This window comes from Brachypodium distachyon, chromosome 4 (assembly GCF_000005505.3).
Source record: "Brachypodium distachyon strain Bd21 chromosome 4, Brachypodium_distachyon_v3.0, whole genome shotgun sequence".
NCBI lineage: Eukaryota > Viridiplantae > Streptophyta > Magnoliopsida > Poales > Poaceae > Brachypodium > Brachypodium distachyon.
Window position 1 is genome coordinate 41,050,712 of NC_016134.3, and position 23,960 is coordinate 41,074,671.

At 45.6% G+C, this 23,960-nt stretch overlaps 6 protein-coding genes across 7 annotated transcripts; 3 read left to right on the forward strand and 3 right to left on the reverse strand.

The window, feature by feature from the left end:
• Window positions 1–1,963: 1,963 nt before the first annotated feature.
• On the reverse strand, window positions 1,964–4,773 carry LOC100844419. Its single transcript, XM_003578432.4, has 2 exons — window positions 4,463–4,773; window positions 1,964–3,049 (listed from the first exon to the last, which is right to left on the reverse strand). The coding sequence occupies exons 1-2, from the start codon at window positions 4,554–4,556 to the stop codon at window positions 2,337–2,339; spliced, it is 807 nt and encodes a 268-aa protein (XP_003578480.1). The 5' UTR covers window positions 4,557–4,773; the 3' UTR covers window positions 1,964–2,336.
• Window positions 4,774–6,120: 1,347 nt separating this feature from the next.
• Window positions 6,121–9,931, reverse strand: LOC104584709 (rhodanese-like domain-containing protein 14, chloroplastic). The gene is made up of 6 exons (XM_010240105.3): window positions 9,611–9,931; window positions 9,465–9,511; window positions 9,139–9,231; window positions 8,192–8,330; window positions 8,014–8,116; window positions 6,121–6,442 (listed from the first exon to the last, which is right to left on the reverse strand). Exons 1-6 carry the CDS (start codon window positions 9,798–9,800, stop codon window positions 6,325–6,327), a joined length of 690 nt encoding a protein of 229 aa, XP_010238407.1. The 5' UTR covers window positions 9,801–9,931; the 3' UTR covers window positions 6,121–6,324.
• Window positions 9,932–10,187: 256 nt separating this feature from the next.
• Window positions 10,188–11,583, reverse strand: LOC100844725 (2-keto-3-deoxy-L-rhamnonate aldolase). The gene has a single exon (XM_003578433.4). The coding sequence runs from the start codon at window positions 11,440–11,442 to the stop codon at window positions 10,414–10,416; it is 1,029 nt and encodes a 342-aa protein (XP_003578481.1). The 5' UTR covers window positions 11,443–11,583; the 3' UTR covers window positions 10,188–10,413.
• Window positions 11,584–12,819: 1,236 nt separating this feature from the next.
• LOC100834536 (vacuolar protein sorting-associated protein 22 homolog 1) lies at window positions 12,820–16,882 on the forward strand. The gene is made up of 7 exons (XM_010240106.3): window positions 12,820–13,212; window positions 13,303–13,413; window positions 15,196–15,331; window positions 15,419–15,573; window positions 15,744–15,851; window positions 16,068–16,157; window positions 16,503–16,882. Exons 1-7 carry the CDS (start codon window positions 13,162–13,164, stop codon window positions 16,608–16,610), a joined length of 759 nt encoding a protein of 252 aa, XP_010238408.1. The 5' UTR covers window positions 12,820–13,161; the 3' UTR covers window positions 16,611–16,882.
• A 629-nt stretch (window positions 16,883–17,511) lies between these two features.
• LOC104584710 lies at window positions 17,512–23,223 on the forward strand. 2 transcript variants are annotated; one of them, XM_024463224.1, is made up of 2 exons: window positions 17,512–18,746; window positions 23,089–23,223. In XM_024463224.1, exon 1 carries the CDS (start codon window positions 17,582–17,584, stop codon window positions 18,689–18,691), a length of 1,110 nt encoding a protein of 369 aa, XP_024318992.1. In that variant the 5' UTR covers window positions 17,512–17,581; the 3' UTR covers window positions 18,692–18,746; window positions 23,089–23,223. The 2 variants fall into 2 exon arrangements, with proteins under 2 accessions (XP_024318992.1, XP_010238409.1); XM_010240107.3 differs by lacking the exon at window positions 23,089–23,223 and adding an exon at window positions 21,216–21,573.
• Window positions 21,723–23,830, forward strand: LOC100846153. Its single transcript, XM_003578438.4, has 3 exons — window positions 21,723–22,172; window positions 23,089–23,449; window positions 23,534–23,830. The coding sequence occupies exons 1-3, from the start codon at window positions 21,819–21,821 to the stop codon at window positions 23,713–23,715; spliced, it is 897 nt and encodes a 298-aa protein (XP_003578486.1). The 5' UTR covers window positions 21,723–21,818; the 3' UTR covers window positions 23,716–23,830.
• Window positions 23,831–23,960: the final 130 nt, after the last annotated feature.

Below are 23,960 nucleotides of genomic sequence, written 5' to 3' on the forward strand. Positions count from 1 at the left end.
GTTATACTCCCTCCGGCCAACAAAGGATGTCGCATATTTGACAAATTTGAATGCATCTATGCATTAAGTTATTTCTAGATACATTCAAATTTTGACAAAATTAAGACATTTTTCGTTGGACGGAGGAAGTATATGATTCATGATATACCATACAGTATTTTCTTAGCCTACCGAGTTGTCTTTTCTTGATAGCAAAAGCAATCTTTTGTTTAAAGGAATATTCCCTCTTTTTTCAACATCTATATATTTGGGATTGTTCTAGGTCAATGTCAACTTTGACCACAACACTACACAAATGTAATATGAGAACATAGTACTCCCTGTGATCCTAAATTCTTGTTTCAAATTTGCTCAAATATGAATGTATCTACTCTTAAAAGACGTCTAGATACATGTAGTATTTCGACAACAATTTAGAATTGGAGAGAGTATTTGATAGTAGTCATAATAATACTGCGCTGGTGTTGGCGTGCTGCATATGTTGGTCTATCTATAAACCTGGTCAAAATGAAAACAATAATCATTATATCAGCAAATGATCGGCAGTTTAGGTAACTCATCGGCCACACAATTGGTGTCCCTGCAAGGCTGCAACAATATTTTTTACATATATAAATTCAAGTCATTTATTTCTGGACAGAGGAAATATGTAAGTCGCATCCTCGTTCATCTAATATAATTTTAAATATGTAAGTCGCATCCTCGTTCATTTATTTCCGGACGGAGGGACCATAAAATTGAATGGCCCCGTGGACTAGCAGTTGTGAAATTGGTCCGAACCTCCGATGTTCAACAGGCCTCGGTGACCCTCCAGGTATTTGCAGGGCCTTAAGCAGAAAACTGGCACGAACACGGCCCAACACGCTGGAAGATATGTGGCATGACAGCAGAGGATCGTGTTCGCAAGAAAGGAAAAGATGATTAGATGGCCTAAAAAAAGATGATTAGAAGGCCACGGAGCATCACTGTCCTTTGCTATCGCCTCCATGTTTCGAAACATCAAAAGAAATGGACCGTCTTGTACTATGGAGCCAGTAACAGATCGTCTAATCTGGCGAGTTTCCCATGTCTCGAATCAAAGTTTACAAGTTCCTACTGGTTCGCAGCTCGTACATTTCAGTCTGAAATTCTATCAAAGTTCAAAACTATCTTATCCAAAAGAAAAGTTCGAAACTGATGTCTGAATCGGATGCGCAGGAAAAGAAAAAATAGTGGCAGCATCAATTTACCTGCAATTTTTTTTTGCCGATCACGTGCATGCTCCACCATAAAATATCCTCCTCACCTGCTCATCACATGCGATAAGGTACAAGTCAACCAGATCCACTACTGACAGAGGCAGGGAAAATACTCTAAATGCCTTGTGCTGTACAAGTACATCAACACTGGACATGGAAGCTGAGCGATAACATTTCCTCAGATCAAACAGTCCGTGACAGACTGACAGTGGTCCAAGCCCAGATCTGAACGACTCAACGCACAACCTGGCATCCAGCCTTTAGATCCAGGCCACGACAGAATCGGATCACAGCCGAGGACAGAAGAGAAAATGGCTCGAGGGGTCAGCTGCAGCTGCCAGATCAATGATTAAAGGTAGAACACAAAGAGAAAGGTGAAGAAGGCAGGGGGTATGCTACGCAATTAGAGTAGCTTCTCCTTTTTCTTCGAGACGATGAAGCAGAGTAATTTCCAAGGAAACAAAGCAGCGGCAACTTTGCCCCGGATCTTCTTCCACGTGTAGAAAGACAGTGAAGTTTCCTCTCTGGCTGCATCCGGTGGAATCCGTCGATGTTGTCATTGTACTAATCATCTAGCCTGTACGAAATATGCACTGATACAGCGATGAAAAGTTGAAATACGCACTGTCGACAGTTTGCCATCTTGAGGGACTCATAAATGGGGGTTTCTGACCGACAACACTGGGCTTCAGCCTCCATTAGTGCACGAACTGAAGTTCATCATAGAAAGAATCCAATGCAACTTACTCCTGAAAACCTCCCGAGAATATTAACTGTTGATTCGTAGAGAATGAAAAGAACAGACAGTGGAACACCTAAACTGCGAGCTATCGTACTAATAGACCAAACAGTAAGAGTATTGCTGGCTTCAGTGACCAAACTGCAGAATTTCCATCATATATCCAGTTTTGGAGAGTTGTTCAATGGATCATGTGCAGTGTGCACTCAACCAAATCAGCGCACACTTCACAGTTACATATCTATATATATATTAATCGAGCTTATTGTAGTGAAGCATAGATTTGGTATTATCCACAGTTCTGCACCAGTTATCGACGAAAGGCAGAGAAGGTTATACTCCCAACTGTGCCACCGAAGTCACCTCTCACGTTTTCTCTTCATCGGGAGCAAGTTCTTCACTTTATCCGAGCTCTTGTTCACCGACTCTGCATCTTCAATGCGGCGGAAACCAAGGTGCGACGATAAGTTCTCCACTTCAACTTTTGTGACATCCTTTCTTACTCCTATGTCAGTGATGTATCTACCAGCACAGTACATCCCAGCCGTGACAGTGGCCATTCCAAGTGGACCGGCAGCGAAAAGCTTGAACGGAGTGGACAGAAGAGCTGCTAATGGCACGCCAATAGCGGAAGATGCTTGCCCACTCGCCCCAATGCCAGGTTCATCCATGGGTAGAAGCCCAGTCTTGCAGTAGAGTGCAAAGTCTTCGCAATTCTTCTCGAACATGTCATAGTTACCAAACCCATTTTGGAGCAAGTGCATGGCTCTCCGGACCACAACCTCCGATGGGTCTGATTGGGCAATGGTGCAGGTCCCTCCACGGAGTTTGGCAAGGAAAATTGCAGATGGCACTCCGTACTCGAAGCAGTACAGTGAGCCATTGCGAAGGAAGCAATCCAAGCAGGTGAGGACAACACCACTATCTGGCAGCTGAAAACCACAGTCTGGGAATGTTGGGCACTCTGATGAAGCCTCTGATATCAGGCTTGAGATGGAGTTGGATGAATCTGAAGATTCAACTTCCTTCTTTCGTGTAAAATGGACCACTTTGCTTCCTCCAACATAAATACCTGAACATTCAATTAGTGGTAACTGCATAAGAAGATGACCAACAACTGGAACAATTTTTCAAGAGACAACATCCACAAAAAGTGAAAAGATACATGAAAATGAAGACAGATTGGTGAGTGAGTAGGTGGATGCAGCCTGCGGGGTGATGTGATATGACAATTTTGACAAATAATGCAGCTTTTCCATGCAGGTAGCCATGGCATCATGTGCAAAACCTAGAGGATGTCCTCCCTACATATGGCCCAGTGCACAAAAAGGACCACCACAATATAAAGAACACTGCATCGGCCAATAAAAAGCACTGATCATTTTGACACCCCGCCCATGCAGCACAGTGAATTGCCGTACATAAGGATGAAGGTGAGGATCAATGATAGAAGGAGGTAACTCTGATAAAAAGGTATCAACAAAACAAAGTAAAACTAGATGGTAACTTTGGTGATATTAGTTTACATTTTTGCTACGAAACAGATTATTAATTTACATCAATCATAATATGGGCCAACCTTGTGTCGTCAAAAACAAAAATAAAAATGGGACAACCTTCTAGTGCTTCTCTCTTGAGAGTTGAGAGCGACCTGGAGTTAAATAATGAGAAGGCTACTCCACAAAGACAACAAAGAACAGATAAGGACAGAAAAGTTGGTTAGCAGTAGGTGAGCAGCAACAAGTGTCATTTGTTCTACATGTAAACCACGAGACACATCATGTGGCGTCACAGGCTCACAGCCATCTGGAAGGATTTTGGGTAAGAGTTCGGGAGCTTCAGTTGAACTTGAACCCACTCCAATTCAACGCCTAACTGACTGAGATTATGTGAGTAGAAACATGTATGGCATGCCCTTTAACATGTATGCCCCCAATTTTTTTGGGGTTTTGCAGTGATGTTTCAGCCAAAACTAGTGCTGTAACAATAAAGAGAGTACAGATTGTACAGTAATCGGGGTGCTACAGCTGAGCAGTTCTGAGTTTCTTATCAGGTGAGGTAACTTAGACTTGCAGGCTAAACAACCAAGAAGGAGACTTGATGGTCGTCGCACATTTCTTACCAATCAAGCGATCGCTGCTTCAAGTCTCTACAAAGAAATCCCAAATTACCCCAGCTGAGACGAAACATGCAGACGCACCCTAACCACCAGCAAAAACGACGCAAAAGTGGCTGAACTCCCGCGGCGCCAAATGCCCCAGTGTCACTAGGCATGGGCCAGAATTCCCGGCCAAGTAAGCAGTTTTCAACCCCATACACTCGCAAGCAACAATTCGCAGCCGCCGGCAGAAGCAATCGGGTAACAACAACATTCCTAAGCGTGCCACAATTGGCGAAAATTCAGAGATGAGGACGCCGAGGAACGGCGCACCTACAATCGGAGGAAGGGGGTAAGAGGTGGCCGGAGACCCGGGTCGTGACGTACCGTGGTGGGAGTAGGCGTAGACGGCCCTCCAGGTGTAGATGTGGTCGCCGGGCCTGATCTCCGACCGCTCCACCCGGTTCGACAGCAGCCCCATCGCCGCCGCCCAGCCCCAGCAAGGTGTCGGTGCTTCGCAGTTCGCGCCGTCGCTGCTGCCCGGTCCGCGTGAATGGAGTGAGCTCTGCTCTATATAAGGAGGGGGCGGGGCGAGGTAATAATGCGAGGGCGGGGAACGGGGGCGGAGGCGAGGTATATTCGCGGCGACGAGGCCGTGGGGTTTGGGGCCTGGGGCACGGACGGGTAGGGGGCGAGGCGAAGAATGTCGCTGTCACCCGGCGCCACCAACCAACCATGTTGCGCTTGCCCGCCCCCGACCCGAGTCCCCGAGTCGGTCTCCCTCGGTCGCTGGGCTTCTTCCGATTCCGGCCTCGAGGAAACGGACCGGGGAAAGAAAATACTCGGTCACATGCCAGCGTCGCGTACACTACCCCGGTGGGGTGGGGATCGGGATCGGGATCGGGATCGGCACGTCGCTGTGGTTCGTGGTGTTAAAAAGTGAGCCTCCCCTGGGATCGGATCGTGTGCCTGGGTTTCGACCGCGCCGCTTCTGATTCTTCGCATCGCCGCTTCGTGCCGCGGCAGGAATTTTGTAGCGAGGGCATAGGACTATAGGAGAGTACTGGGGTCTGGGGAGGTAGGTTACCGAGTACCGACGAGGTGAGGGGCAGAGGCACCAACTCCGGCCGCGCACCTACGCAACCCTCCCGTGCCAGGTGCCACCGTAGGCGAGCAAGCCCCGCTCTGCGAGAACAGAATATCTAATGTTTGAAAATACACGTCTCGGTTCTAAAACTTTGATCAATTGCTTCATGTCTAATCGGGTGAGGTGGTTATTTGACCAACGTCACGTCTGGCCCATTCGTCGGGCACGCATTTGAATTGTAAACTTGTAATGTATCCTCTACTTTTTTTTTCTTCCTCACCCACGATCCCTACCTCCCTCCCTCTCCCTCCCTCTGCTAGTTAGAGTTTAGATGATAGAAACGCATATGGAGCACATACATGTGCACATCTTATTTTTGTTATGTTTCATCTTCACTAAACTTACATCTCTTTTTATGTATCACGCATTTTTGCTTACACCAGTTCGTTATGTTATATCTCACATTTTTTTTGTACAAAGATATTTCACGGGCTATTTTTCTCACATAAAACTAGTCCTTACAAATAAGGACAACAGTTACTACACGCGAGATTTACTAGCAAAATCATTTGATCTGTACTCATACGCATTGGACTACAGCCGTCGGGTAATTAATCCTAATAAACATAGACGTGTTTGTATCCAGCCCAAAAAAATAATACAAACATGCCGATTTAGACTATACCAAAAGTAACTTAAAATCATTTGGCATATGTATGTCTCTTACATAAGAGTATTTAAGTTTACTTGTTTGTCTTTTGACTTATTCCATTGTTTGTTTGGACTTTTTCATGTTCTTGCTGAGTTAGATTTTAGATGATAGAAACACATATGGAACACATCCATGTGCACATCTTATTTGTGTTATGTTTCATCCCCACTAAACTTAATTGTCTTTTTATGCATCACACATTTTTGCTTACACTAGTTTGTTTAACATCTGTCGGATAGATCTAAGTATCTAACCCAAGTGTATTGCACATTTGAAAGCTCACAAGAAGTCTGGCACCCATTCATATCGGCAAGATAAGGAAAGGAGATTAAGATTCTCAAAGCTAGTGCACGCAAAGCGCATAATTATAACTCGTCCGAAACTCCAATGCACGAACAAAAAACAACAACAGTGTCGTAGAAGCTATAACAAGTCACGGGCCATTCCTGCTTACTCTTCCCCTTCAACAGCTGGTAAATCTGCCTTGAACCATTCGTAGAGTCCTCCATCCAGATGGAACACATTCTTGTAACCGTTCAGGACCAACAGGTATGCTGCTATCAGAGACCTGCCAAAGTCAAAGCATGACCATTGAACTAAACTCTGTGATGAGAAGTGGATAGTTTCCTACATAGAATAATTTTGAATTCTTAAGGAATCAACTCAAAGATTTTGCAGGAGTTCATATACTGTAATTGCAGAACTAGAAACTGATCTGAGGATGTCTTTTCAAGAACTTTTTTTTCCCCAGACGATCCATAGGATCAGATTCCACTATCAGAAGATAACGGAACAACAGCAAACCCCAGTTCACGCCCCACACGTAGTTTTTAGAGACCTTCAGCGGCTAACTCCGCAAAGGAACACACTCCAGTCTCCAGGTCTAGGCCTCATCGACAGCAAAACAAAACAGAGTGCAGGAGGTGCAAGTTAAACGAAACTTTAGTTACAGATAGCTCACAGGGCTACCAAAAGACGTCAGGCTCAAAAGACACTATTCAGCAGCAAAACGAAGCATCCACATTAGATCTTCCCTTCACCCAGCTCCCAGCAACCATATCTTAGTAATCGATTAGTTAACATGGTGGTTAACCGTATTATGAAAGACGTTAAAAAATCATTGGCTTATCAAATTCTCTATCTAGCCGTGAAAAAGATTCAACAAAAGACAGAAACAAATCCACTATTGGTTTTACGTCAAGCAATACGTAGAGTAACTCCCAATACAGAAGTAAAAACAAGACGTAATAAAAAATGATCGACGCGGAAAGTTCCGATTGAAATAGGATCTAAACAAGGAAGAGCACTTGCCATTCGTTGGTTATTAGAAGCATCCCAAAAGCAGACACTTTTCAAGAACTCGAAGCCGCATGTCAACTCTCAAGCATGGTTGCTCCAAAAAAACTCACCGAGCGCCACAATGAATTTAAATGAACCATTCTAAGTTTCTAGCTCATACCTTTGCAGACGCAAGAAATGGGGAAAGAGAGATGCACTAGCAACTTAGATTCACTACCATTCCAAAAGTACTAGCCTCTTCAACTTTGCTGCATATGGATGTGCAATATGGTAGGGATTAGAATTGTGTCTGGTCTTCAGCTGACTGAGTATGCTCACCGTAAGCACACTGGCAGTATTGAGCTTGATCCACTTATACTATAGTCTATACACATACACAAAGAATTTATAGAAGTAGAGTGAGAAAGACTGCTGTTAACATCCACCAATAAATAGTATTTTTCTCCAACTGTTGATCTCTTAAAGGACCATCTAATGTTGTTGAAGGATAATATTCTACTATTGAAAATCATTTATGACAACCACATGATAGCACTAGGACATGTCAAGCCTACAAACCTGACACTCAAGAAGAAGTTTGAGACAAAACTCACAATAGAAGAAAATTTCAAATTGTGAAATAAATTCTCACCAATACAGACAGGATCCTGAAACAAGTTAGAATATCAAAGTAGTAGCAAAATAGGCCCATTTCTTATTTCAGGAAAATTGAAAGAAGGTTCTCTTAAGCCAACAATATTGATAAACTGTATCAGCGGTTCCATGTCAACTAGAACAGGACCAATCTGTACAAAAAGAACCAAGTATAGGGATAAATAATACATGGCCAGTGTATCATACCTAGATTGCTTCCCATCAGGTAGATTCTGTGTTGGCTTCATTGTTCCTCCGGCTGAACATGCCACAATTATCTTTTCATCCTTACCGAGTTTTTCTTCAACACCTGCACAGAGATAATATAGTTCATATACAAGTAACGAGCAATCAGGAAACAGAAGTGTCGAACTTTCTGTCAGACTTTTTATGAAGTCAGGATTCTCTTCTGTTCCAGCAAATATCCCAAAGAATGCAAATGCTGCCCTTCTTGTAATATCCCATGCTGTCCATTCCTTTATTAATCGGTATATTTGTACATTAACAGCACCAGGTGGATGAGCCTGCATAAGAATAATAACCATAATTTATGAAGCGTATATCAAATGAAACCTTGAGAGCTTTTAGATGTTGGAAAGGATTTGATTAGCCTTTTAGGCACTCCCAGACTGAAAGAATTAACTTATGTTTATTCATTACAAACTTTGTTCTACCTTCTGTTACTATAGAACAATTTTTAACTGCATTCAATTCGTACTGTTGATTCAGTATAGGACTGATGAATTGAATGCATAGTTTTAAATAGCAGGCTAAGCCATTTAGCGGCAGCCTATTCCAGAAGCTATATGTGCTATAGCGATGCTATACCGGCGCTAAGACATTTAGCGGATTTTGAAAAAATCATACAAAAGTATCAATAAACGAGGCATCATATGATAAAAAAAATCTTCCCCTTGACCCTAGTAATGCCAACAGTGCATATATTGGGACAATATATGCATTTAATATGATGTTTTTGCTCAAATCTAAAAAACTACAATGAGCTGAGGCAATGCTTGAGATGCGATGGAATTTTAGGACGCACTTATACCAAAAGCCCCAAAATTAATTATCATAGGGTTAGCTTAGCGCGCTAACAATCCCAAAATATAGCGCTATAGCGTGATTAGCGGAGCTAATAGCGTTTTTCTCAGGTTAGCGCTAAAACTGCATAGCTTTAGCGGGAGCCCTCTCCAAACGCTATAGCGATGCTATATCGCGCTATTTAAATCTATGATTGAATGGCACAAAAATATTATAAACAGGTGGCACTGTAAACATAAGTTTTTCCCTTAAACACAAGAGCTTGAGACAGCAACTACCCTCATATACCTCTTTAAAGTCTGCTTCTGGTCTAACATCAAGAATCACAAAGTTATTTTCCTTTTGAAGGCGCAGTGCTTCCTTCACGTCAACACTGCGTACCTGCAAAAAAAAACTGATGTAAATGACAATTGTTAAGCATAGAATGCTTGCCCTGAGTCAAAAGTGAACAGGAGTAACATAGGGATCAACAGAAGTAGGGCATATGTTAAAACATGGCATATTTCACACAAAATCTATAATTTAAGGTCATAAAACTTAAGGCTAAGAATTGCACAGCAAACTTCATAATATTTGATGGAAAAATAGTTAACAGTCAGCCTGATGGTTATTACCCGCTTCTCTAGTAGGACTTGCCGCTTGGTCTTCCATTCTTCTTCAGCTGCAAAGGAAAAAAGCAATATACCAAAATGATATCATGGACAACAGAATAACTAACGGCTCCATAGCAAGAAGAAAGAAGCAGCATATTTTACAGTACCTGGAGATTTTGCAGGCTTAGTAGCAGCACAAGCTATCCGCAGCGAGCGCACACCATTCATCCGATGGTGTTTTGCAGCCTCTAATGGACGCCAAGAATGACCAGATGTGAAGTCTGAGCAGGAGGATATCCTTGACGAGCAAGGAAGGTTGGTGTTCACTATGGAGCTAGCTGCGATCATTGTGGTCATGAGATAAAGAGCAGCACAATCTTTGGAGAGAATTAGAAGAGGGCTTAGGTCCTAGTAACTCCTAACGCTGCATCCTGTTACTGGGAGGAGAATTTTTTTATTTTTTTGCATATGGAAGTGTCCAAAGGACCTAAATGGTTTTGGATGGGATATGCCAGAATATCTGAACTAGTGGCTGAGATTGAGCAAGTGTTGAGATTGACAATCCGGATTCTGGAGTCTGGCTATTCAGCTTGCCCTGACCCCACAACACCGAGGCACCAACAGACTCTTATTTAAAAGAAATAGCACTGCATTCTCTCCAATGAAGTAATTTCTGTTTGACTTATATATATTTCTAACTTTTCTGAATTTGCAAATAGAACAAAAGAAAAGGACGCAAGAGAATTTCAGTAATCCAACACTTTATTCGTACTCACCAGTAACCTACAAACGGGAATACTAAGGTGCCCAAACAGATTGCTTCCTGAAAACCAGATCGAATAACTAAACAAGAGTACACCAAAAGGCAGAACTGGAGCCCATATGACGCTGGAAGTTTCAATTCAGAACACAAACAAGAAAGTACCCCCAGTTCACCGATCAGCTTCAGCTGAGCCCAGCTCAGTGCTGCTCACTCACTCCAATACCCATCGTCCTTCTCATCCTCCTCCTCGCCCTCCTCTTCCCCGATTTCCATTACCGCCTCCTTGAACCACTTGACATCCTCCAATGCTGCCTTCCGGAACAACCCAATGTCCACAGCACCGGCCACCATATGGTACCCCCTCATCTTGAGCTGCTCAGGTGGGTCATTCGGCATGGCAAATCCACCCAAGTAAGCTGCATTACCCGCCGAAGCTGTAACCTTCTTCTTCCTGGCCTCCAACACCTTCCTCTCGGCTTCCCTCAGCGCTGCTCGCACCTTCCTGTTACCGGGATCCCATAGGTACCCCATGCTCGCCGACAGGTCGAGCGGGCCCATCTGGACGACGTCGACACCGTCGACAGCGGCGATGGCGTCGACCTCTGCAACACCTGCGGCGGTCTCGACCTGGCAGATGATGAGGGTGTCGTCCTCACAGCGGGAGACGTAGGAGTCGTCGAGGCCATAAGCGGATGCGCGGACGATCGGGTAGGCGGCGCCACGGACGCCCCGGGGCGGGTACCGGCAGTGCGATACGGCCTCGGCGGCGGCGGCCGGGGACTCGATGGCTGGGAGCATGAGGCCTGCAGGACCGAGGTCGAGCGCCTTCTTCGCCCAGACGGGGCAGGCCTCTGGGAGGCGGAGAACGGCGGGGGTGCGGGCGGCGTCGAGGGCGCGGAGGCAGGCAAGGGCCTCCGTGATGCTACCGGGCCCGTGCTCCATGTCGACGACCACGTAGTCGTAGCCAGCGAGCGCGGCGATCTCGGCGAGGGTGGGGGAGAAGGAGAGGAGGAAGAGGCCGTAGAGGGTGTCGCCGGCTGCCAGGCGGGACTTGAGGGAGGGGACCGGGGAGAGGAAGTCGGAGGCCGCGGCCGCGGCGGCAAATATGGCACTGGTGGCGGCGCGGGAGGGCTTGCGGTTGCTGGGCAGGAGGGAGAGGCGAGGCGGGGTTCTGGGTTTGGGTTTCGGCGCGGGGAGGAGGTGGGAGAGGGAAGTGGCGGTGGCGGAGACTGCCATGTGGGAGGAGCCGAAGCTGGGGAGCGAGGCCGATCGGCGGCGGTGGCTCGCTGATAGGATCCGCGCCTGACGGGGCTGCGGACGGGGCGGCGGCGAGAGTGTGCAAGTGAGGAGTGCGGTGTGACGAACCCAGGACTCACGTGTCGCGTGGATCTGACTGACTATGGCCAACGGGTCGGCGTAGGCCCTAGGCTGGGCACGGCCCGGCCCATTATTTCGCGGAGTTAGCCCGAGGTCTTTGTGCCCGTTTATAAACAGACAGGGCCACCACAGCGGAATCCAAGCCCAGGAGAGACAAGCATGGCACACCAGCCGTCTCCAACTAAACACAGATATTATATTATCTTATAGCCTGCTTTCTCTTCACTCCCCTCCAACTAAGTACAAATATTATATTTAAATTTTTATAGCCAGCTTACAGTCCATTGTTAATCTTGCTCTCAGGTCCATTTAGCCCGGCGGGTCCATGAAAAATACAAAGCAAAGTGTAAAAAGGAATATACTAAACAGGCCGGAACGGCTCACGAGGCCGAGGCCCATGCTAGGTCGCGGGACGACGTGGCCCATTTAGCCGCATGGGGCTTTTTGAAAGGGACCAGCCTAGGTGGCCAGAAATAGATATATAAATATCATCGCTAAAAAAGAAGAAAGATATATAAATATCGTATTGTTTTGTTTTATTGGAGAAGAGAGAAGATGAGATAGAACATGAGAACCTTATTATGATACTGTGATGAGATATACTAGTTACTGGACATATTATAGACGGCATGGCAACATGATACAACCAACCATTGGTCAAGTCACTACCCTTGCTCTAAGTGAGGGCACATTTCAAACCTTGTATTGATGTGTGGTGTGGAACTAAGACCATCCGATTTGAATCCACTTCTCTTGAGATGGCGACCAAGACAACAACAATGGCCAACATGGCCGCACAGGTGAAACGCATTTTGGAAGAGGGATTGACTCTTCCTTCCAAGTTATGACAGTGGTTCGATGTCGGTGATGGCAGAAGCATGGAGACAAAAAAGAATGGAAATTTAACCGACTTATGGCAGAGGATAAAGTATGTCCTTCGTGCCTATTGACCGGCACGGGAGATCCAATTCAACCATGGACTGGCTGCGAGGTTTTAGAATGAATTTTAGCAAAAGAAAAGAGCGAACGGGTAAAACCGAATGGATCGAAAGAGAGCTAGTTGGACTTTCGACTAGACGAAGGATTTTGGAGTAATTGATTTCAGGTTTCGGTTTATTTCAATGTCAAAAACCGAACTCAAACCCTGAACTAAACCAAAACATGGACCAAACCGGAACCCCGAAAACATGGATTAGTTCGTGTTGGTCTTCGGGTTGAAACTTGAAAGTGCCCACCCCTGCATCTCACATTCTCACACCTGACTACCTGATCCCAAACTTTGCTTCGTTCCCCCGGTTCTCCCCCTTCTCCTCTCTCTTCCTCGCTCGCCGTACTCGCCAGTCCGGCCCGGCCCGTTTTTCTCTGACCCCCTCGCCGTCGGCCGGCCTCCCGTCGCCGCCATCCGCGCTTCGCTGCTCGCCCCTCCACAGTCACCTATCTTCTCTTCCCCATCGCCGGCTTCGCCACACGCCCGTGCCCCTTTTATCCCACCCCGCGAACACCACCATCCAACCTCCCATCCTCAGCAGCCGCGTGCCTCCGGGACAGGGTGGAAGAGCGAGCGCACCAGGAAGAAGCATGAGGAGGCGACCCGGGATCGCTGGCTTGCAGAACGCTGCGGCCACTCGCGTACGTGCTGTTCTTCTGTTTTTCTTAGAAGACGTGTTTTTCCCCCTCTCATTTGGATCCTGAGACGCGACTGTGCTTGGGAACTTTCAGGACAAATTCCGTCAGGTCGGGGAGAATGTGGCCAAGGTCAGGACGGATGTCATGCAGGAGCAGCTCGCCACTTTCAGGTCTCAGCTCGAAGAATTTGCTCGCAAGCATAAGGTGATTCGGTGCTCCTGCATTTTAGTTGCTTGCGGGAAGTGGGGGATACGGCACTTGCACTAAACTGACACGATGATAACTAAATTTCGGATCTACAATGATATCGTTCTTGGGTTTAGGTGGTATCAGCTGCGCTTGTATTTACAATCCACTGGATTCTTATGGTTATTTTTGGCAAACCTGAAAACAGTGTAGTTTCTACTTCCAGCTGAATTAAAGTTGTCAATCAAACTTTGAAGAAGGGAATCTAACTAGCTTTTAAGTGCATGGACATGGCTTAGCATATACCAATAACTGAAAAAAGTTCATCTGATCTGGAAATGAAGTAAACTTAATATGTTACCATGGACAGTTTTTATATATGCAGAGTAACTCAGAAATACTCCAATGTGATCACCTATTATTGGGAAAGATATCAAAAGAAAGCCAGCTGATTTGTGTCGCCCCCCCCTGAAAAAGCATCCAGAATTATAATTGCGTTATGGTTTATGCAAATTTTGATGTGATGTGAGCAGCCTCATTGGTCGTTTATTACCATTTTCGTGGCAGATATTACCCCTGAGTTTGGCTAGTTGATCGGTAATCAGTAAATTACTTATCAATCCAAGTAAAGACTAGTTTTTTATGCTCAGTTAGCTGTCTAGATACTGCACTTAATTTATTAATTGAGTGAATTCCATTTTTTACGCTCACTTTTCATTCTTGTGACACAATCTACCCCATTTAAGAGAATTTCTACAAATCTACCCCATTTAAGCAAACTTGTGCCACTAATTACCCACTCTTATATTTTTTCCCCAAATCTCACAATTTCTGAGAGACTGGGCCTACTTTTCAGACCGATCTGGACTTTGGGCACGCACAGGCTGGGTACAACGACGCCCTCCCGTAGTCCCGTCGACCTTTTTGGCCTTGCCGCTCCTCTCCTGTGCCGCCAGTATAAGACGCCACGTAGACTTTTTTCACAGATCTAAGAAGAAAAGTAGCCATGGATGATGGATGGAAGAAGCAAGCTGAGAGGATGCACGCATGGGAAGGAGAAAATCAAACAGAGAGGCCGGTCAGCTACACAACAACCAGCCAACCAAACTGGCAACCCTCGTCTGGCCGGCCAATGATGTCGATCGACGGCGAATACACCTTGATTTCCGTTCCAGCCTTACGATTACAACTCACACGCAGCCACACATCGATCCCTCTCCTCCTGTAGAGTCCACTCAATGGTCATCGTCTGCCGTACACTCATCGCGAACCTGCTCTCGCGCCCGCGGAATGGCCGGCCAGAGCGGCGGCATCCGCCAGTCCGCTGCACTCACGGCCGCCGTTCATCGTGTTGGAAGCCGTCGATGTGGTCCGACTGCGACTCGTGCAGTGCATGGCAGAAAAACCATCACCTGCTACTTCACTTCGTCTCTCAGAAATTGTGTGATTTGGGGAATAATACAAGAGGGGGTAATTACCGGCACAAGTTTTCTTAAATGGGGTACATTTGTAGAAATTCTCTTAAATGGGGTAGATTGTGTCAAAACAATAGAAAGAGGGGGTATAAAATGGAATTCCCTCTTATTACTTAAGTGACGATTGATTGCTATTGTGATAACTGATACTTCTATATTGCACCTATTTCATGGCATCTAATTCTATTGTACTGACTATTGAGTAGCAGTATTTGCAATATTGTTCTCATGTGCTACAACAGATTATAAGAATTTCAAATATTGAAGCATTTTTCAAATTTCCAATACCCTCCTTTAATTTTATGTATACATTGTGCTAGTGCAGAGTGATATCCGTAAAAATTCAGTATTTAGACAGCAGTTTCATGAAATGTGTTCAAAAGTTGGAGTAGATCCTTTGGCATCTAATAAAGGAGTCTGGGCAGAGCTTCTAGGGATTGGTGACTTCTACTATGAATTAGGTTGGTATATTTTAAGCCATCTTTGATGTTCTTTGGAGTTTGGATCCTGCAAGTTCCTCTTATACCTTCTAAGTGTCTATCGTGCAGGTGTTCAGATTGTGGACATATGCATAGCTACCAGATCGCATAATGGTGGTTTGATTGATTTGCTAGAACTCCGCAAACTTCTTTGCCAGAAGAGAAAAACTGATCTTGGATCATTATCGTCAGATGACTGTTTACGTGCTATAAGCAAGCTGAAGGCAAGTAACTAAGTATTGTAAGCTCATAGTTGAATCACATTTTGTTTTGGAATTTTAGAATTGCATTGACATCATTTTACAAGTTTGCACTTTAATTAATGGTTAATCCTGCCTTAGTATATCGTTGCTTGGTTTCTGGCTTGTCTAATCCTTCATTTTTGAACTTACAGGTCCTCGGTAGTGGTTTTGAAGTAATTTCTGTGGGGAAGAAAAAGCTTGTGCGATCGGTTCCTACTGAATTGAATAAGGATCACAATGGGATACTTGAGCTAGCCCAGGTTTGTACTTTTGACATGGTGTTACAACACACACATATCGGTTGGCATATGTTGGAAGTCACAAATCCCCATACAATACCTCGCAAAACTCTTTTGTCGAAGCTTATTTCAGTTAGGAGCCAGACAAGCAAGACTAGTTGCTTTCAATTTGCAAATCTACATAAACTGTAACATATACCATATTGCTCCAGTTATAACATCAACCACCTCATGCAGGCTAAAGGCTATGTCACAGTAGAAGAAGTTGTGAAGGAATTCTCATGGTCAACTGGTCGCGCAATTGATGCCCTTGAAACTTTGCTGAAGGTAAACACCGCCTCTGGAGTTTATCTATGTGATAGAGATATACTCCTCTGTCCGGAAACCGGAAATAAGTGACTTGGATTTGTATAAGATTCAAATCCAAGTCACTTATTTCCAGACGGAGGGAGTATATGGTTCATTCTCATGCCAAAAGTAAAAAAACTGTTTTGTTTGATCTTTGATGCAATGATATGTTGGGACACTGATATTTTCACACATCATGATGAGACTAATTTCGCTATTTGATGGGGACCTTCATGACCAGATCATATCTGGGCGTAAACTCATCCTTCTCTATCTAGATGACACCAACGATTTCTAATCTACGAAACTGTGTTGCACAATCAGGAGGGACTTGCTATGATTGACGATGGGCACAGGGATGGCAAGCGTAGATATTGGTTCCCGTGCGTCACCCTCACATCCGATGCAACTGGTGCTGAATTGAAGTCATAACCATGTTCTGTAACAGTTCCATCACACCGTTGTCCCCGTTCCCTCGTTTGTTTATGAGGACTGGAACCATCAGGAGCACTGACGGATTACATTTCCGGATCTGCCGCCTGCACAACACATTCCTGTGTAAGAAGTATGGATGGAACAACAATACGCTTCTAGTACCTGCAAACGTAAATTGTGCTATTCTTGCTTCAGAATTCTGTTTTTACTGAATATTGTGAATTTTGGTGGTGAATTTAGCAATTCATTTGGAGTGCTAGCCTTCTTTTTGTGTGTGTGACGAGCTATTCGTGTTTCCTCGTTTCCATTTTTTTGACAGCAATATTGGCCATGTCATGGGCTGTCAGTATACCTGGCCAATGGGCCGGGCTTTTTCAAAAAGCCCGTGAGCCCGGTGTGCTTGGCCCGGAACGGAGTTAAACGGGCCGTGCCGGCCCGCAACCCGCCTTGGGCCGTGCCTGGGCCTCATCCTCTAGCCCACGGGCTGGCATGACACGGCCCGTCAGCCACACCTAGTGGCCCGTCAGCCCGCGTGCCAGCAGTCGGCCCGATGGCCCGTTAAGCTAAAAAACAGCCTGGTGGCCCGGCCTGGCAGAGGGGAGCGGGGGCTTGGCAACGGGCGGGAAATTCGGTTTTTCAGTCCGTTCTCCATCAGTGTGCCGGGCCGTTCTTTCGGCCCACCGTACTAAACGGGCCTGGGCCGGCCCGATTGGGCTACCGTGCCTGGGCTGGGTTTCGCCGGCACGGCACCGCCCATTTATAGGTGGACCTCACGGGCCTGGGCCGTGCTGGCCCGGTTAACTCGTGGGCCGACGGCCCGTTGGCCAGGTATAGCTGTGAGTCCACGGCCCATGGCCCAAGTTACTGACGGTGTGGGAGTCTTCGCTATTTTCTACCGGTCTCCTTTGGACAGGAAAAATGAAGAAAAAGAAAAGCGAAGAAGAAAACAAAAATACAAGACAGGAGAAATGGCGACGGAGAAGCGTCGGCGCCACCACTCACCGCCGGTTATCACCTCCGGCGACTCCTCTTCGTCGATCCCGACCACGTCCGTCCACTCGGCGTCCCCTCCGCTGGATCTCCTCCCGGATATCGCCCGTCGGCTTACCTCCCTAGAGGACTTCTTCTCCCTCCGCGCCTCGTGCACCGCCTACCGCGCCCTTCTCCCGGCGTCCCGTGACCTCTTCGCCTCGCAAGCCCCACTCCTCCTCGTCTCCCTTTTCCCTTCCTTCTCCGAGGCGCTCTTCCACCCCCGTCTCCGCCGCGTCCACCGCTTCCGCCTTCCCTGGGGCCATCACCTGCCCCCTTCCCGCCACACCCTCTTCTACGCCCACGGCTTCCTCGTCACTGCCACCACCGCGGCCACCCAGTACCCCCCGAGGCTCCTCCTCCTCCACCTCTTCACCGGTGAACAGCAACGACTCCCCAAGGTCCCCACCCCTTTCTCCCGCGTCATCCTCTCTGACGACCTCCTCGCCGTGCTCTTCTTGCCTGGCAGACCGACCATCCAGCACTGCCACCCCGGTGATGCGCTCTGGCGTGTGGCCGCCGCTGATACGCCCCACGTCTTTGACGATTTGATCTTCGTCGACAGCACCCTCTACGCCCTGGTTGGCCTCCGTCTTGCCATACTCGAGCTGTCAGAAAGTTCGCTGGAGCTGTCGTTTCTTGGAGGAGAGTATGATGAGGAGACTAGGCCAGTGGGAGAGCGATTCATGCTCGGGGAGTGCGAGGGTGAGGTGTTGCTCATCAGCGAGGAGCATGGGGAGACAGTTGTGTACCGTGTTTTCCGATGGGTGTCTGGGGAGGGGAAGTGGGCGATGATCACAAGCTTGGGTGGACGAACTCTGTTTTTGGGCTTCAACGGATTCGCGGCTTGCGTTGGTCCAGGTTTACCTGAAATTCGAGGTGATTGCATATATGCAGCTGGGCGACGCTTGGGCGAGTGGTATGAATATTCCTTGGTTAATGGAACTTGTGATGTTTGCTACGCTGAGTATGTGGGTGCGCCACCCCTGAACAACAATTCACCTATCAGGCCTCTGGTTTGGGTCTTTCCGAGCTTGATGCAAGCATGAGAAAGGTTACCCAGAACATTGAAGAACTTCTTATGCTGATATGAAGTAAAGAAAGGCAAGTTTGATCCCTGAGCTTGCTCTTGCTGAAATTTACCGTTTTGTTTCAGTATAGAAGATACTCATATATTATGTGTTTGTTAACTGCTACTCTTTTCATGATAGAGTTAAGTGCATTGGAGGTCCTAAAAATATGAAAATGCACATCTAGGTCCGAAGAGTACTTTAAGTTAGTCACGGTCGGTCTTAAGCTCGCCGGAGCAGTTCAATGGAGCACCCTCGCCACCGGCGTGCTCAACCTGATCTTCCCTATGCCTGTTGCTGGGTCCTTGGCGTCCTCTCATGTCACTCCGGCTCGCTGATGACTCACTTAAAGTACCTTTAGGATTTGGATGTGCATTTTCATAGAATTAGAACTACTGGGCACCCCTTGAATATTTTTAGGACCACCAGTGCCTTTAACTCTTAATAATACTAGATGATGCCCCACACGTTGTCGCGGAAATTTTTAGTTAACATACGTGAGCCCACGTTGTTGAAGGAAATTCTTAGTTAACATAAATGAGTAAAAAGTAGCAACAAAAGAGTATCCATTGAAAACATATAATGTAATTGTATGATAGATTATACATTCTTCACTTAATGGAAATAGCTTGATGGAAAGTAACATGCATGCATGTGCAAAAAATATGAGTTTCCCACTGGATAGATGTGTGAACAAATTAATGGTGTGATGATGTGGCATGCTTGCATGTTGAGATAAATCAAGTAGTGGGTTTCCCCTACTTAGATATAGAAGATAAGGCATATGAGAGTTTGTTAAGGCAAGGCTTTGACCAAGAATTATGTTGTTAATATGTGTTTTATATGACATAAAATTGGTATCAATAGGTTCGTCTTCGAAAGTACTTGCTGATAATTGTGGTTTCATATTATATAAATCACATGTTAATGTAGTAATTCTTGGTCAAAGCTTGTCTCAACGAAACCTAATATGCCCTGTATTATGGAAGGAGGGGTTATTTTGCTTGAGGTAGTCTGGTAGAGAACACACTTGTTGAACTGGGCCACGGGAATCAACTTTTTATTTCCTGTTGGTAGATGCAGCAGCATTTATTTAGTGTTATGCAATCCGTTGCAGTCTCTCTGAAGCTTATTTTGCCTTATTGCTTGGAGAATGCTGCAATAGTGAGTAAAGACACAATTCATATCAAATAAATGTGTGAGCTTGTTTTATCAGTTCCAAATATCCCAGGGAGTTCTGGGAAAATGGGGTAACACAATTTTCTAGCAGTGGATGATTATACTCTTCATCATATATAAATATGCCATGCAGAATGTGGAATATGTTTTATCAAATTCCAAATATCCCATGGAATTCTGGGCAAATGGTAACACGATTTTCTAGCAGCGTATGGTTATAGTCTTCATCATATATAAATATGCCATCCCCTGTAGAAGTATGCAGAATGTGGAATATTGCATAATCATTGGCGATACTCAGAGAAGTATCATCTTCCAGGAGTTTAGTCATAAATGTTGGCCAATGAATAATTCCTTGTTTTCAGGTTGACTAGTGACTTTTTTACTTCTTTTTTTGGTGATGTATATAATACTGTAAAACTTGTAGAGTTGTTACTGTTAGTTTTGTGGCAGCAAGAATAAGGCAGTAACAACCACGTGGCAAAAGACACAAATGACTACTGTTTTTATATGTATTATTTTTTTGACCGGGGAAAGCAGCAGGAGAGGCTCCTACTGCATTTTGTATTAAAAGGAATAAAGTTACAACTTTACATATGTACAGGAAAGCGGCTAAAAAGAAAAGGGGTATGAAACCCCAAAGAAGAAGAAAATTACAAGGCAGCTAAGATTCAAGCTAGTTTTGTTTTCTGTGAAACTTTTGAAAGTCAAAAGTTGAGTAGCTCTAGGTCAGCCTCGAGTCTTCTCTTCCAGGATTTATATGTATTATCTGCACTCCCAAGTCCTAAACTAGGAGCAATATTTGTGACATAAACATATGCGAACTCTGACTAGCCTCAACTTTCCAAACCAGTCTAGGACTAAAAATCTCATTGGTTAGAGGGATTCAAACAAGTTCAAGTTTAATCGGATGATTAACTACTCTTACTCATAGTATCATACTCTCATTGATGGAGTACCAGGGATTCAAGCAAGTCCAAATTTACTTGCATGGTTCACTACAGATATGCACCTGAAGTTTATTATTGTGCAAAGTTGCCTGGCATTCCTTTTTGCTAGCATTGACAAACACCAATTTGAAGTCTGACTACTTGGTACTCATAATGTTTAACTACATTCATCTTATTGCATAGAGTTCAAGTTCCAGAATGTCCAAACACTTGTATTAGCTGTGTGTGTCGGTATTTGCATTTCCAACAATGACATCTGTTCGCAAAAATGCATGCCATGATCTTCAAGAAATTTTGGCAATTTTGGACGCAAATCGAGCGAGCTTGTTCATACATTCTACAACCTAACCCCTGTTTGTATCATTGACTCCCAGGCCGTTGATCCTACCAGCTGCATCGCCTGCATGCAAATGGATCGGCGGACGCCAACTGTGTATGCTGTTACTGAAGGTCTTGCAGAATACTGATAAACCTGACGGTTGTCCTGTTTTGCCCCGCGCTTCCTATTTTTTCTTGGTGTTGATGTCTGGTGTTATATATAGAGAACAAAAGTGTATTAAGAGAAAAACCTGGAAACACGTTGTATCTTCCCTACCAATTCCTGTAACAGTTCTTGTGTGTTCACGTTGTATGTCTACTGTCCAAGTTGTAATGCGAGAACTTTCTTTCCCTGATTCTTGTTGAAACTGAGCTCTGAAATTCTTTTCCAAACAAGACCAAGTAATGCTGTAAGCCAATTAGTCTGTTATGTTTTCCGTACAGTACGCCCGGAGGAGGGAGTACATATCTTTGAACTCGTTTTGAAACTGCTGCCTTTGCCCGGTGCAACTTCCGTTTTCTCCCGAGTTTTCCTTGGTCCCGCATGCAGTGAGCCACTGAGCCGCAAACTCCTCACCGTCGCTGTCCTCTTCCAATCCAAACCGTAGACGTAGCTGCCGCCGCGAACACATCCAGTCGTCCCCTCTCGTCCCCGGACAATGCAACACCTCGCGCTCCTCTGCCCCCTCGTCCAGTCCCCTCTCCTCCCGGCGAGCCCCCTCGCTGCGCGATGCCGCCGCCGCGTCCGCGGCCTTGGAATCCGCGGAAGATACGCCCCAGGTGAGGGAGCGGGCGACGGCGTCTCCAGCGCGGAGTGGCTGAGCTCGGCGGTGGGGGAGAAGGTGGACGAGCTGCTGCAGCGCGAGGAGAACCGAGCACTGCTCGAAGGGGTCGAGGCCGCCGAGCGCCGCGTGGAGCTCGCGCGCGCCGCGCTCCAGGACATCGAGCGCCAGGAGGCCGCCGCCCGACTCGCCCGCGAGGAGGTCCGCCGCCTCGAGAAGCGCCGGGACGAGGTAGGCAACGTCAGCACGACATGGTGCTTCATGTAAACTGTTTGATAATTTGCCCGCTTGGCTCTACAAATGATGCTGCCGGGCTGCGGCGTGGGTCACTCACGGGAGAGCGACCTAGCCTGACCTGCCTGTACTGTGCGTACCCTCCAGCTCCACTCTGCAAGTACTTGGTGGCCAACTGGCCGAGACGTAGCACGAACTTGAGGAATGATGAATGATGCGCTCTAATTTGCCAATCAATAGAAACACGCATGTGCGCGCACAAACAGCGAGACTATGATAGACTAGCGGCAGAGATTGTGAGAAGCCATAGTTAACTATATTAGGCCAAATCTTGCTATTGCCTGAGTTTTATGTGCTCACAGGCGATAGAAATTGTATTTTGGGAACTCGTTAAATCGAGAATTTAAAGCCAACGAGATAGGTATCACATTGTCTTCTACCTCTACCTGGAGCGACTGTTCCACTCCTTTTGGGTTCAAGTCTTCAAGATACTCTTAGAGTGCTTCTTTGGATAAAAGTGCCAAGCACGTGATGCATACTGTTGGTAAATTTGAATTTGCATCTACCTTATTCATCATGATGAGTTATGCATATCCAGCTTGAGATGCATTGTAAACATTAGTATATGTAGGTCAATATGATAAGTGTGTTGATAGTTTGGTAAACTGAGAAAACAAGATGGTTCCATATCTTTAGAGCAAACATAAAGTACTGGTAGCATGTGCCATGTTCATGGTTCCATGACAATGGAGGCAGAGTGATTGTTAGATACTTTATGTGATGATACAGTTCTGTAATCATCCAAACATCTCTTCAATAGACATGGGGATGAAATTGAGTTATTTGTAGCTTGGTGCTTTGTGTGGGTTATTTCTTCTTAATAATGTGCTCACAATGCTGTATCGCAAACCAGATTCAAGAGTCCCAGCGGGAATTGCTACTGGCAAGAGAAATGATTACTGAAGCACAGCGTACCTTGTCCTCTAGTCTTGAGGATCAAAGCTTTGGAGATGTGTCAAGTGGAGATATCGATGAAGATAGTGAGAGACTTGAATCTGTAAAAGCTGCAGCACTTTCCTCTATAGTCGGTGTTCTGGCTAGTTTGCCCATATCTTTCTATGAGGTCGACAGTTTTCCCCGACTATTTGTTCGATCATTGATTGTTTTCATTAGTAGTGCATTGTTTGGAGTCACATTCCGGTATGCCATTAGAAGAGATGTGGATAATATCCAACTTAAAACGGGTGTTGCCGCCGCATTTGCTTTTGTTAGAGGTAAAGCCACATGATATCATTGCCAAAAAATTCTCAGTAATTCCTGAATACAGTTATTATTTTTTGAAACTTAATTGTTTGCAGGTCTTGCTATGCTGGAATCTGGAAGGCCCTTTGAGCTGAGCAGCGAGGCCGTAATATCACTTGCTCTTGATGGTGCATTTAGTGTGGCCGAGAGCATTTTTATATTTCTGCCTGCTGCTATTGCACTGGACTTTTGTTTTAAGATGAGGTTTTTGAGTCCATTCCCTACAAGGAAACTATAACTTCTGTGAATAATCTGTAAGATCAATAATGATATTGGTAACTCCGTCAATCATATGTAATACTGCTGATTTATTGGATTCATAATGGCCAATATTCCCTGTGCAATTATAGTTTCGTCAAATAGTAATTTTTTCTATTAATAACTGGATCTTATCCTGCTTGTGATAGATAACCCAAAACTGCACACTCTCTGCTTGAATTTTGCTTCCTTATTAAGTGTCCATCTCTTCATAAGGACTGGCTG